The 14,713-nt window shown below is 35.1% G+C and overlaps 1 protein-coding gene across 7 annotated transcripts in view; it reads left to right on the top strand.

Annotated features, from left to right (window-relative positions):
• Window positions 1-14,713, top strand: part of LAMA2 (laminin subunit alpha 2) — a 322,448-nt gene that overhangs the window by 60,898 nt on the left and 246,837 nt on the right. For all 7 annotated transcript variants that reach the window (XM_052671093.1, XM_052671082.1, XM_052671039.1 and 4 more), the window contains exons 2-3: window positions 8,189-8,359; window positions 11,815-11,927. In XM_052671093.1, coding sequence (XP_052527053.1) covers window positions 8,189-8,359; window positions 11,815-11,927 — 284 coding nt within the window. The remainder of the gene's footprint in view (window positions 1-8,188; window positions 8,360-11,814; window positions 11,928-14,713) is intronic.

Raw genomic sequence — 14,713 nt, forward strand, 5'->3', positions numbered from 1 at the left:
CGCAAGCACTAAATCATATCACGCAGCACGTCATCCAGATGCCTCTTGAACGCTGCCAGGGACGGCGACTCCACCACCTCTCTGGGCAGCCATTCCAGTGCCTGACCACTCTCTGAGAGAAAAAGTTCTTCCTTAAGTCTAATCTAAACCTCCTTTGATACAACTTGTGGCCATTATCCTGTGTCTTGCTTGTTGCCTGGAAATATGTATATCTGCTATCTTTCCAATAAGTGGATGACTACAACTTTCTATGAATTTGATAATTGTCTGGCATTTTAGCTTTAATTTTTTCTTAACAACTGGATAGGCAGTGCTGTAAATAGGGGGGTGTTTTCAAGCAGAGATATAAAATTTATGAGGTAGAAAACATGATGCTGCTCCTTACTATGGTGCAGCATCCCCATAATTAGTTCTGGTACACTAATAACTACGAAAGGTCTGTAGTAAGTTTCAGCAGTCTTTGCCTTAGATTTAGTCTAGTAACAACTGAATGCACTGACTGGAACTGTGTACAATCCTGAAGCAATCAGTGCTTTGGTTGTATGAAAAAGGGACTACGTAGGTATAAGGATCAGTGTTTCAAGTTTACAAACTCAGACATAAACCATATTAAGATGGTTACTTTGTGCTCAACTTTTACTCAGATTAACTACCTAACACAAATATTGGGAATTCATGTTTAATTGTAGATTAAGTATATATTTATAGTATCCCAGTCTTTAACAACACTTTCTAATAGTCATATCACTGTGGAAAATGTCCAGTCTTTTAGAGGGTTTTGATGTGTATATATTCTGCAGGATTATTTTTCAACTCCTTTGTGTAACACTTCAAAGTAAGTAAGGACTAACAAGCAATTGTTTACTATTATACTGCTTAGAAGTTCAAATGTAGTTTTTGTAAGGACTTGAAATTTTAAGTATATAGTGTTAGGAAATTCTACAAGAAAGAAGAGACTTGGCATTTATTGCTAACGTCTTAGAAATTTTAGTTTGGGAATTTATAATAATGTTGTTAGAACAGTTCTCTTAGAATTCAACACTACAATTTAACAAGAGGATAGATTACATTTGGGTGTGATAAGAACTGAGAGGTTTGCAGATGCAACTCCACACCTTACTGATTCCACAGTGTCCATAGCTCACCTGGAAACCTTTTCTGCAGAAAATTACGATGAAGAAAACCCTCTGTCTATGACACTATAGGAATCATTCAACCTTGCAATTTTATTTTTTATTTTGAAGTAATGACTTTTGTCATAGCAGATATTTTCTGTGTATAAGGAGTAAATTGTCTTAGTTGGTCTTTCATCTGCATTTAGAATACACCAAATGTCTAAACGTGGTAGATTTCCTGAATGTTATTTTATCTTTTTCCATTATAATACAGTTTCTCTCATCTTACACATAGGGATTTTGAAGTTTTATCCGTTCTTTTGAAAAAGGTTGCATGTATTTCTTTATTTTCTCTATCCTTAAAGAAGATTTTTGGCCATACTACCAATGCTGTTTCATACCATTGAACTACCATGCGTGTTTCATGTATCAAAATCTTACAAATTATAGGTAAGTTGAGAGCTACATTTCATTGCTTCTTTTGGGATCAAGGTCTTTTCTGTGTTATTCAGCAACTGGACAAGAGGCAACGGGTAAAAACTAGAACAAGGGAAGTTCAATATAAACATGTGAGAGAACTTCCTTACTTTGCAGGTAATAGCACTGAAACAAACTGCCCAGAGGGGTTGTAGAGTCTCCTTCTCTGGAGATACTGAAGACTCACCTGGATACTTGCCTGCTTACTGTAAGAAACTACTGTAAGAAATTTGCTTTTTGCAGAGGGTTTGGATTTGGAGCATTATGGCTTTTAAATATGATTTCAATATTTACAAAAACATACTGAAATAATGAAATCATTTTAGAAAGTTTAATGCCACTATGATTACATACACATACAAACATACAAGGCAGTATATAATCTATATTTTGTAGAAATTGTAATTATGTAAATATGCTATTCCAATATGTTGCAGCCCACTTGTCCCAAAGTGTCCTAATCTTTTTTTACTCACCTTGTTAAGTGGGAGGGAGCTAGGAAGACTAATCATCTTCACTTATATTTTTCCTGTTCTGTTTATCATAATAGTTTTCTTTGACAGCTATAGGAAAAAATAAATTAATTATAAAACTAAGAGATGATTTATATATCTTCCACAATATAATAACATGGGCATAAGCCAATAAGTTTTTTTTACACCCTTTCCAGTATCTTTTGTTTTGCTATTAAGATCAGAGAAGTCATTGGAGGTTTTTTGAACTGTAGAAATGCAAGATAATATGACTATGTAATCAATGATCCTTCTTTAGGTGCCTCTGTGAGGCTACCTTTGTTATCAAGCTTCTCTAGCTTGGGGTGTTATTTTATTCTGTCTCTTATGTTAAAGTTGAATATGTGCTAGGATGTGTGTAATGTTACACAGTATGATGAGAGAAAATCACCTGAAGGTAAAAGCAAAGCATCTCTACCACTGAACATCTACATTTCTACTTCCTTTTGAAGAAAAAAAAGAGAAAAACTACACAAAAGCAAGGATGACTACATAATAATATTGTAATGTGTAATATCTTAAGGCAACAGACAAACAGAAATAAGTGGAGACTAAAGTGGTTGTTTTTTGATTTTGTTTTCTTCTGGACAAACAGGCTTAGTGTCATGTTTTCTTCAGTCTGTGAGTTCTGTTGTGTCTGTGAAGCTATTTCTTCTATTTGGACTTATTTTCCGGTTGTATAAAACTCTCTTCATCTGCACTGTGGTTAGAGTGCATTAATTTATTCCTTGCAGTGCACTGCTGGAAACTATTCTTTATTGCAACATCTTGTTTTGTCCCAGTTTCTTGTCCCCACTGTGTTCCCACACACTATCATAGCTTGTGCTGCAGCAAACAAGTATCTCTTTTTCCAGTGACACATCCTTACATCATCAGAAATTGACATATTCTCTTTTGTCTTCTTAGTACATGTTCTATGGCAAAGAGCTCTGCTTTATTGCACGAACATTTCAAAGTATAGACTAGGAAGATTGGCTGGAAAGTTAGACATATTTAGGTAGGCTGTTTTATTTGCTGCTTTGAAGAGAATAGTAGTATTTTGAGAAGACTGAAGGAAATACAAGGTGCTAAATATTGGTCTGTTTAGAAAAGAGGAGTATGCATGTCTTAAAGGAGCTTTCTTTGAAGATGAAAAACACTTTCTCAGTTCTAATGTTTTAATAAGACAAAGAAATCTCAAAGCTGCTAAGCCTAAGTTTGACTTCTGTCTTGGAAGTGTGCTTAAAATACTACATAAAAAAAGAGTTTTTTAAATTGTCATTTTCCTAGTATGCAAGGACTGCTTTAATTTACATGAATTTTTCTCTCAGAAAAATGCAGTGCTGATCTGATTGTGTAAAAATAATCTGGGTATTGAATAATAAGTGTAGGATGTCATGTTGAGATTTATCTTTCTCCATAGGTTATGTGTAAGGAAGTAAAAAACAAACTGCTAAATAGTAAAAAGACTAGTACAAAGTAATTATTTCATTTACATCCCACTATTTCTCCTTTGTTGTAGCTGTTCCTTGACACACTTTAAAAGTAGATTGCCCCAGTGAACATCCCCACTTGATAATGAACCAGTAATCACCATTCAGCAGCTGAAGTTATAGTTAGTGTCCATGATCTCCTCACTCCTTACGTCCTCTCTCAGCATGGGAAACCTGCTAGAACTTGCAGTGTGCTCTGAAGGTCAATCAAATAGGGCTGTTTGAGAGGTGAGTGAGAATGAGATATAAAGCCTAAAGTTATTAGATTCCAAAAATGTCTTGTACCTGCTACTTGTGTATTACATGCTTCTGCTGATCCAAGCATCCACTATTTTTTTTTTTTTTTCTCTTTAAAGTAGATGTTCAGGTCTACTTTGATCCAGAAATCATTAAATAAAACTGGCACTGTAGCTAACACTAAGGTAACAAACTCTATTTAAATGTTTAAGACTGGCAATGCAAACTCATGTTCATCAGAGTTTGTAGGTAAAAATGACCTATTTATTCCTCCTTATTTACTGCTGTTCAATTTAACAATTTTTTAAGCGTTTCTTTTGACACTGTGTGCTATGTTCATCATCAGTAGTTTGGTAAGAACTGAAGTTTCATTTTGTATGTAGACTTCAACTGCCCTTGTTCGATATACCATTTTAAAGAACTTGATTAGTTTTTGTGGTGTTTTCCTTCCATAGATAATTGTCTGTCAACACTAGAAAAACTAGCCAACAGGCTTCGATGTGTAATAACTCCATGGCATATGTTGCATGCTTATAGATCTATGTCAAAAGCAGAAAGATGGTCATACCTATCTATTCACAGCCAGATGTTGAACCCAAGTTGTTCAAGCCTAATTACTGTCTATTTACATGCAAGCCTTTTCCACCTCTTTTCTCCTTTCAATTTCTAGGATTGGGGAATTTTTTTTTTAAGGCAGAAAGAAATGTTGTTGTATTTTTTTTTTTTAATTAACATAAAGGAGGGAAAAAGATTGATACAGCTAGCAGTTGAAAGGATTAGAATTTACCTGCTTGCACTTGATCTGCACAAAATAGAGAATGTCTTTCTGATTCAGATGTATTTTACCCAGTCTTTATGCTGGAGCAATTATTTACTGACGATATTGGCAATAAAGAAGGAAGTTCTGTCTAACTATAGTAGATCAGGATTTGGAAGTATTTCACAGCTGGCTGCCTATAGAATTCAAGATGAGTTTGATAATTAAATAAAATTTTAAAAGAACAATTGAGAAAAAGCATAAAATCTGTATACTTTTAAAGTATTTGTATTGCATCATTAGTCTTATTAAAAAAAAAAAAAAGGAAAAACTCTCAAAATGAAGTGAGGTGTTCGCAACTTTCCTGTCTAGTTCTTGGTGGCTGTAGTTGAATAGACAGTATATATTAGCATCATAAGCATTCTTATTTTTGGTTCAAATTCAAAGAGCCTAATTTAAGAATTAAGGGCAACAAATGTTTTAATCTTCTGCATTTCTGGAGTTTCATGCCTGTTTTGTTGAAGCATTATTAATTGATAGAATGCAATATGAAAAACATTGTTTTCTCAGTTCCATCGAATTTGCAGATCAAGTATACTTTAAAAACAAAGCCTTATTTTGGCCTATGTAAAGCACTATGTTCCAGAACTAGTGTGGAGCTTAACTTCATTTTTCAGGCTGATGGGCAGAGCTTTTGCTTTATTAACCGCTACATGCTACATTCCTATAAAAATCTAAGAAAACCTGCAAACTGCCACAGAGAAAAAAATGATATGGGAATAAACTGTATGCTTCTTACACCCCTTCCTTAATAGGCAGAGTAGAATTTCTATTCTTCCTGTTCTGGTTTTGATTGTGCCCCAGGTAGGTTAATGTCATCAATGACTTCAATCTGAGCTTTGTTGTAAATGAGGTCTCTTTCCTGCACTGGATAGGTCACAGGATAACTAAGCTGGTTAATAAAGCAGATCTGAGTTTTTTCTCTAAAGGATCTATAAATAACAATAAACATTGTGAGTGATATTCACTGGAAATAGCCAGCTCTCTATAATTTACAATTCAGGAAACAATATGGCAGAGGAGAGCTCCTTTTAGGTAAACGTCCATTTTACAACAGTTAAAAATTACATAAATGTTGTCTGAGACTTGGTGTTTAAATATGGCACCACATGGTAGGAAATACTAATTTAAAGGAAAGAAAATATGAATTCCACTTCCCATTCAAGGTAAAATGAATTGCCTTGCATCCCAAAAGGTCAACCTGATGCAGAAAATTTCCCTTCAGTTCCTTCAAGAAAAGCTCTAGGCCCAAATATAAGTACTATTTTTTTCATCTTTATAACAGAAACTATTTAAAAAGAAGTTCAAATTGGCAGTTGATAACTGTGAATTTAAATTTGTTAAAATTAATCATCAGTATAGAACCTGAGTGCTGGCTGTGGTGTTGAAGCACTTTGAACATCTCTTGGTCTCTTCCTGCCAGATTCATTCCTGTGAGGAATTCCTGCCAGGAGTGGAATGTGACGCACATGACACAGTCTCTTCAGTGAAGCATTGAATATTGGTTTAGGTGCCTGTGTATATATTGACTATGCACAAAGCTGTGTGGCCTGTGTTGCACTGCACTTTAAAGATGTTGCCTGCAAGTCTATTTTTGTTCTAAATGATGAGCTTCTTAAGTACACTACCTTTATCTATGCCTCTTACATTAAAATTGTAGTAAAATTTAGAACATGTATATAATTTGTGTATAGGCATACTATGTGTATATTTTTATAGCTCTGTGGAGCTATATAATGCTATATAATAGAGGCTTTTTGCTTGTTCTTTTTCAGCTATTCCATTGTTTTTTTTTTCAAAAGAATTGTCTTGCTGTCACATGTTGCAATTTGCTTCACATAGTACCACTGGGTTCTTTTTAGCAGGACCCTAAATAAACTGCTCAACTCCAAACCAAATGCCAGACTGTGTTAAAAAAAACTAAGTGATTACTAGCTTTTAGGCTATTAGCTTTATGCAGTCTAAAAGAAAATAATGAGGCTGTAAGTCAACACAGGAAGATTCACAGCTATTAATTCATCTACTCTCCTTATGCTTACACTGTTTTTCCATGTGTCCCTGTTGCAGAAGGCAGCAAATATCACTGATTGCATTGACTAAAGATGCAAGAGCAAATGTATAAATTTTTGAATGTGGTGAAATTGGGCTGGAATCTGTACAAAATCAATAGAATTTAAACTATTGATTGACTGAACAGACTGCACAGGTTAGTAACTAATTGGTTGCTTTGAACAAGCAGTAGCTTTAATATGGTTTTAAAGTGAGTTGTGAGTCACTAACTCACAATGTCAGAGGACAGCTGTACCATGACCATCCAAGCTTGGTAATTAAATGGCATCCAGGTTAATTGCAGACTGGAGACTGCAGTTAAAGTATTGGAAGGAGTTTGCTGAATAGTGCTCTTTATCTGTGAATGAGAAAAATGTCATTATAAAGAGAGCTTTATCGGTGTATAGTAATTGCAAATTCAGTTTTTATTAAAGCCTTGTTTTAAGGTTATAATAATGCAATAAGTTTATAAATTGAAAGTATTTTGTAAGAACAATGCAAACTGTCACTAAATACACCTGAAGTTTATCCTGGTTTGTGCCTCAGAATTTTTTTTGTTGCTTTGGTTTAACATCCAGCTATGGCGAGTTATGCTTTTCAGGATGCAAAACTGATTAATTCCATGTGAAAGGTTAATGTATACATTCAACCCATCGTGTCAGTCTGTCTTCATGAATCAATTTTATCATAGCTCAATGGTTTTGATTAGTGTTTATTGGAAGTGAGAATAAGCCACGTTAATGATGGTTCTTCATATGGATTATAATTTTATTGCTTATTGCTACCCAGAACTCACTTCAGCAGAGTACTCAGGTGCGCATAAGTGCTGTGCTGAATGAAAATTGTATCACACAGCATGCGCACTTGGAAAAAATAACAGCGGTACTGCTATAAAAGACATGAAGTTGCATATATTATCCTCTTCTTGAGGAAAGGATGGCAGGAAGCAAAATGTACATGGCAGATGTTATTCCTGTTGCTGCATTAATTACTCAGTTCATCTGATAGTAAGGGTAACTATGAGGTCTTAAGCAGAATGGTAACATAGTGTAACACAAGTGATGTAGTCTGTGAGATAAAAGCTTTTTCATGGGGATGCAAGCAGAAAGAAAGCTTTCATAAGTAGTTTGTTTACAATCATTTGAAGTCCATTGTGTAAGCAGTCATGATAATTATTTGATTATAAAAAAAAAAAAAAATTTGGAAGGTGCTTTGTATGTTTTTGTACTTTCTTTTGTCCTCTGGCATCCTGCTGCTCAAGGATACAATCAGAGGGAACCAATTTGAATTTTAGAAGGGAGTGAGAAAGAAATCACCTATATAATTGCTTTAATCTGAGTTTTGGATTCAAAGCTGAAGTTGCTGGTGGTTTTTCTGCTTTGCTGCTTCTAAGGTTGTTGAAAACAAAGCATTTTGATTTGATGCAATAACAGATGTTATGTTTGTTTGTGATTTTATGGCTTTGTGTTTGTTGCTTTTGTTGATAATTTTGTTTCATTTTGTTTGCAGGATTGTTTCCTGCAGTGCTGAACTTGGCTACTAATGCTCTCATCACAACCAATGCTACCTGTGGAGAAAAGGGTCGGGAAATGTACTGCAAACTTGTTGAGCATGTTCCCGGACAGCCTGCAAGGAACCCTCAGTGCCGTATTTGTGATCAAAGGAGTAGGCTTCCACACCGTAAGTGTGCCCTCTTTTCATTTATTTCTTTTAAATGCAATTTTTTTTCACAACAGTATCAAATACTCAGCAGACAAAGCTGTTTGTCATTGTTCTAACTACTATAAAATGACTATTCTTATTCTTGCTGAGGATGCTTGTTTCTTTTACCAGTATTTCAAAATCTGTTTTGTGTACTCTAATCGAATCTTTTAAGTGAAGCACTGGAGTTCAGACCTAGGACAACCTAAGTATTTTTAAGTATCTACAGATATTTTTGAACTCTTCTGCTGTATGCTGACCATTAATGAAAAACAGATTACTGTCCTCTGTATACCTGTATGCTGAATTTGAAATTTCAGCCTGCAGCATCTCAAAACTGAGCTAGAGGAGAAGGGGAAGAGCTCAACTCCATTTATGCTTTATTGTGTTTTGAGGCTTTCTTAGCTTGATGGTGATTAATTTTCACTGAGCCAGCAAATAGGAGATAAGCACTTAAACTAAGTAATTTTCCATTATCTTAAGATTTAATATGAAAATTGATCAGTGCACTCATGGCTTTTTTTCTTAAGGCTATCAGTAACCAAAGTAATTTTCCACGTAAATTTATCATTGGATCCAGAGATGCATGTTGCTATTAATTATTATTAGTTTGGTAGATTGAAATAAGAGAACTTCATTCTTGATCATACAAGTCATACTAGTGTAATTTCACATGGGCTTGCAGTAAGACTTCAGTAGAACTAACTGTCAGATTTTGCTGAGTATCTTAGCCGATAAAGGGAATGGATTATTCCCAAAACTCTTATTTCTAGAAGACAAAAGCTTTTTACTGTCTTTTTTCTACACTTAGCTATCCCTTTTGTGTCTTCCTCCACTTTGACTGTGTTATCTAGAACTAAGCAAGCTGCATTTCTTGCAGTTCTCTCTTGATGTTTTCATCTTTGTTAAAATTCACCTGAGCTTTTATCATCAGCACTGCAGAGCCATTCAGGTTTTCTTCCAAATAAGCAGATCATATTCCAATTTATACATCTAACTTAGATATGTCACCATTCTAATAGTTTGATACCGTTGAGAGACATCTAGCTAGTTGGCCATTGTTGTCTCTAAATACTCTCCTGCTAAATGATTACCTATCTATTTGCTACCCATCTTGTATTTGCAGAGCCAATTACAATTGCTCCAGCATAGACAACTACCAACACAGTTATGTTGCAGCATACTCTTTTCCCACAAAATTGTTGTTCAGATTTTGTCATCTTTAATTGTAGTAAATGCTGCCTTCTCTGAAAAGTCAGACAATTGAATTGCAGCATTCAAATGACATATTATATCATAGCAGTGGTTGTCACTTAGTAGATTTATGGTGTTTTGGTAGCATTTTAACTGGTAGAAGCACCATGCAATAGATTCTATTCTTTTCTCTTATAGAAGTGCATTTGAACATGCATGCACATCATTCATACCCCATTTGAATAATGTGATTCTCCTCATTCATACCTTCATCTAAACTTGAGTCTGCCTGAATTCAGAGAAACTCTTTTTTGCAGCCAACATCATCTCATTTTGAGGTTTTTAAATGTTCATTTGGCAGAAGGAAGTGCTTTATTTAAACAGAGATAGCTTGCTAATAGGAGAACCATGTAATATAACCAGACTTTAAATTATCTCCCTGGGATGTGCAAGTCTGGAGTGTCTCCCCTTAATTACTGTTCGAGGAAATGAACACAAATTCCCTGGTTAATCACATGTGAGCCCAAATTAAAGAATAGAGATTGGTCTCATTTCTAAATTCTCTCCCTTTGTCATCCACCTGAGAGGCTGGTCCTTGAACTGCATTTGCAATCGAGCTCATTTTGAAAAATACTGTGTTTTCCCTTCCTTTTAAAATAAATAAAATATGCTAGCAATTAATCAGTGTTTTCAAATTGTGATTAAACTCTCGTAATGATAATTACAGTTAATTGTTTTTCATCTCCCGTCTGTCCTTCTCGTGATTTATCTTTATTATCAATTTCTCCTGAAGAGACTTGCATCAAAATTTCCAATTGGACAGTTTGTCACAACCACTCAGATTCACTGAGATTGATTTACAGATGGATTTTGCTAGTTCTCATTTAAAGCTAAGGTTTGTGAATATGATCAGAGCTGTAAGAATTGACAAAATGTAAAACATAGGTATTTTTTTCTTTTTCTCTATGAGAATAACACCACTTTCTAATGCAAGGATTGTAACTTTAAAGGGTTATTGCTCACTGATGCCATTGAATAATTTGATTTTTAAATTATATTTTTTTTTACATTTCCAATTTTGCAGGCTTATTCTTTCACTTCTTCAAAGCCCTTTAATTATATCTTTAAACTTGTTTAGGCGTTCTAGCTTTCTTTCATGAGATAGGGTTCCTGTCCTCCACAGGTGGCTGATGTAGCAAGAAAACAGAGACACAAAGACTATCAATCTGAATGGTTGATTTAAATATTAATTAGAATAACAAGTAAATTAATCAGTTCATGCGTAAGTTCTTTGGAATCCTTGGATGAGCTAATAATGAAGCACATTCCAGTTTTATACACTGTTGTATTTCATTATCTTTGGGTTATTTTTAACCATGATGTATAGGCTTGCTGTAGGTAATTAAGGAGTTCAAAATACATCAGGTTCTTTTCTTGAGGCTTTGATATTCTCCAGTCCATACAGATAAGAATCATGATTTGGACATAAAACCCAGACCAGAGTGGTATTTTTCTCAGCCTAAGTAACATCAAAATACTTTATAAGACAACTTCAGTAACTTAGACTAATCTAAGAATTAGTCTAAGACTAATTCTCTTCTGTAAGTAAACTTATGGCCAAATTGCTCAAGATTTATTTGGGGTACTTCAGCACAGTATGGGGACATGAAAAAATTAATCTTGGACTGTGATATGAGTAGTTTATAAATCTTTGAGTCATCTTTGTAGACGTATATGATGAGTATGACAATTTTCCAATTGGGAAATATATTATGTAACTAAGATGAGATGATTCATAAGTTATGATTGCCAAATTATTGCCACGTGTGCTTAGAAATATAACTGCCATAATTAATTTCTTGTTTCTCTGCACAATGCATATCAAGATCCTGATTTGTTACAGCATTAGAGACTTAGCAGTACTTGAAAATTCAGAAGTGTGTAAAGTGATCACACCATGTGATTTAGAAACTTTCATTTCCTACAGAATCAGGAGAATTTCCAATTGTATTTAAGAAGTCTTTGTGATGCTAAACAAGATCAAAGAACTAATGTTAGATTAGCTTTGCAGTAATAACCATAGAGCTGTGCTCCAAGAGAAAAAGCAGTTTCCTATTTTATTTTGATGTGCTGCCTCATTTGTTCTGTGTTTGTAATTTTAATCTAGAATTTAGGTCTAAAACCATTTAAGTCTTTTGTTCATACTTAGATATATTGACGCATTTCTGTTGCCCTAACAGAACGACATCCAATAACAAATGCAATTGATGGCAAGAACACTTGGTGGCAAAGCCCTAGTATCCAGAATGGGATCGAATATCATTACGTGACTATTACGCTGGACCTCCAACAGGTAGACTTACTCTATTTGCTTATTTCTGCAAGCAAATTCTGTTTGCGCAGAAGCTCACTTGCTTTTACTTTCCTCTTTGCTCTGTGTTGCTTTGATATTGTGAAGACACTCTTGGCTTCCCCTATAGGGTTTTGTCATTTATGTAGTAATGCATATTTTTGGAAGTCATATTTAAAAAATATTTTAAATATAGCTTTCTCATTTTCAGTGTGACATCTAGTTTGGCCCTATAAAGTGAATCAAAAGAAGGGTGGAATATTCAGAGGATTATTCACAAGCAAAACTTAGTTTTCACTAGTGTTATTTGTTGTTTAAGTAACAAAGAGTAATATAGTGCTATGCACTCAAAAGTACTTCAGCTGTACCAAGAATATATATGCATGTGGTGGGGTATTCTAAGGGACATTTTGGAGAGTAAAGGGGAGGAATTTAAGAGGTCTTTAAATTACCTTTTGCCACTGAACCATTACTTGACATCTGTAACCCTCAAAATGAAGTTATTTGATACTTATAAAAATGCTACATAAGTTCCAGGGATTTATAAAGTGGATTTGAGGGCTGAAGGAAAATAATTTTTCATTATGCAAAATAAATACAGACAGTTATCTGGTACCAAAGTCGATCCCCATGTTATTAAACTTGTCCATTTTGTATTCAATTGACTAGATAACAAAGTACTCTTTGCTCTTACTTTTCCCTGCTTAAATTCTTCTCTGCTCTGTGACTGACTCATATTTGTCTGCAACTTTAACAAGACACTGAAAGGATACTCTGTTTTCCAGATTTTTAGAGAAAAGTGGAGGCCCTTTCCAGTTGCCCCTTCCTCTGTGATCTGTCCACTTAGATCAGTTTTCTGATTTGATTTATTTGTAGTAGTTTACCAGTTTCAAAGAGAATAATAGTTGATTACTAGAAAGGCTTGAATAAAGCATGGCTTGATAGGAAAATGAAATCAAAGGTGTTGTACAGAGACATCTGTGGGCATGCAGACAAAATTTTAGTGCAGGAGATGATAGTCTTAACTTTGTCTGGAATTCAGAACTTCAGCAACATGTAATGAACATAGTACTTAAATTTCTAGTTTTGCCTTTTATTTCTTGAAAACTGTCATCCAAATGATCTGGTGGTAAAAGTTTTCGTGAGTACTTTGAATCTGTGGCAATGAAGCATTTGAAGGTCTCTTTACTTCTTTATTTGAATCCTAAAAGAATTATTTGCATTCTGGCTTTGGAGCACTTGTTATAAAAAGAGAAGTCCTACATATGTATTCTTAGCCTTGTATCCATATAAGTGTTTAATACTCTCTTCTGTTTCAGTCAGCAGAACTAAACTGTTAAATGGAAGCTTGATCTTAGCTTGCCAATTTACAGAAGCTTATGTTTAAAATGTCTTTCAAACTTTAGAGTTAAGTTTTTCCATATAGCAAGGATCTGGGCCTCTTGTTGGCTCTGATCTATTAATACACAAGTAGCTCTATAGCTCTACCATTAGAACTATATTAGTATCTTTGTGGTTTTATTTTTTTGTTTTGGGGATCACTGTAGTGGTTCTTGTGCAGTTACTTAGGCCAGATCTGTTGAACTGTATGAAAAAAATTGTTTACTTCTATGTGTTTTTTGCTTCTTGCTGTGTCAATATCTAGATGGTTTTAATAAGTATAGAAGTCTGTGTACATCCTAAAATTTAGTTACTTTCTAGTAGACTCAAAGCTTGCATCAGTGGCATGTTGAAGAAAAAGTAAAGCTTCTTTGTATTTTGTATGGCAGCAATCTGAGAATACTGCGCTCTCTTTGGTGGTTTTGTTTTATTGTGTGTGGTTGTTCTTAAGTGGGGCAACGCTTAAGTATGAGCCTGCATTCATTATTTTTCCCCCCTTTCTCTCTTACTTATTGTTCCAAGAAAGCTTGGTAGTCCTCTTACAGGGCTATTTCTGATGCCTCCTCGTAAACCCATTCCGCAGTGGTTCCGCAGAGGAACAGTGTTGAGGTTCCTGGGTTGATCAAAAAGATGAGATAATACCCGGCTCTCTGGCAATCTCTTTGTGAGCATAGCCCATGTAGTTAGGCAGGTGTGTTTACTTAGACCTTATGTGAACAGAATACAAAGGCTTTGTTCCCCCAAATATAGCAAGAGTACGCTGCAGTTCATTTGTCTTCCAGTATTTTCATTAAGAAATGTAAGGGGATTGGAACTTTGAAGCTTGGGGGTCCCTTCCAATCTAAGCTATTCTGTGATTTCTCTTGAGTTTCCCTGTTACCTTCTTACACTGTCTTAGTTGCCACTGACTTGTAAGATTTCAACTGTGCTGCAGCGTTGCCAGCACGTCTCAGGATAGCAGATAGAGAGTCCCTTCTAGCACCCTCTGTCTGTGCTATCCTGTGCCTTTCCATGGGCAGGCTCACTGTTAGCCTTCTTCCACTTCAAATTTAATTCAAAATCCTGCCAGTGAGTACTGCTAGCTTTTTCCCCACAAACCCATCCCCACATCCCCTTATGAGAGCAGTGGAATCTGTCTGGTGACTGCAAGCCTTGTGCCATGTAGGTTACTTCATTGTCAAAAAACCCTGAAGTGTTGGTGGTGTTATTAGTTATAAAGCCAAGTGTTTATAGATTGGATCCTTCCAGTTCTTTCAGTGACCTTACAGAAAGCAGATGTAAAGATGATCTGTGCCCTCGATTCCTTCAGCAGACATCCCAAGGCTTTGAGGTCCATTTTGATCATTCTTGAACCACATGTAGCTGCTTTGTTACCCCATCATACGGAAAAGCAGTAAAGGGTAAACTTA

Source organism: Tympanuchus pallidicinctus, unplaced genomic scaffold, assembly GCF_026119805.1.
Source record: "Tympanuchus pallidicinctus isolate F22 unplaced genomic scaffold, pur_lepc_1.0 scaffold1, whole genome shotgun sequence".
NCBI lineage: Eukaryota > Metazoa > Chordata > Aves > Galliformes > Phasianidae > Tympanuchus > Tympanuchus pallidicinctus.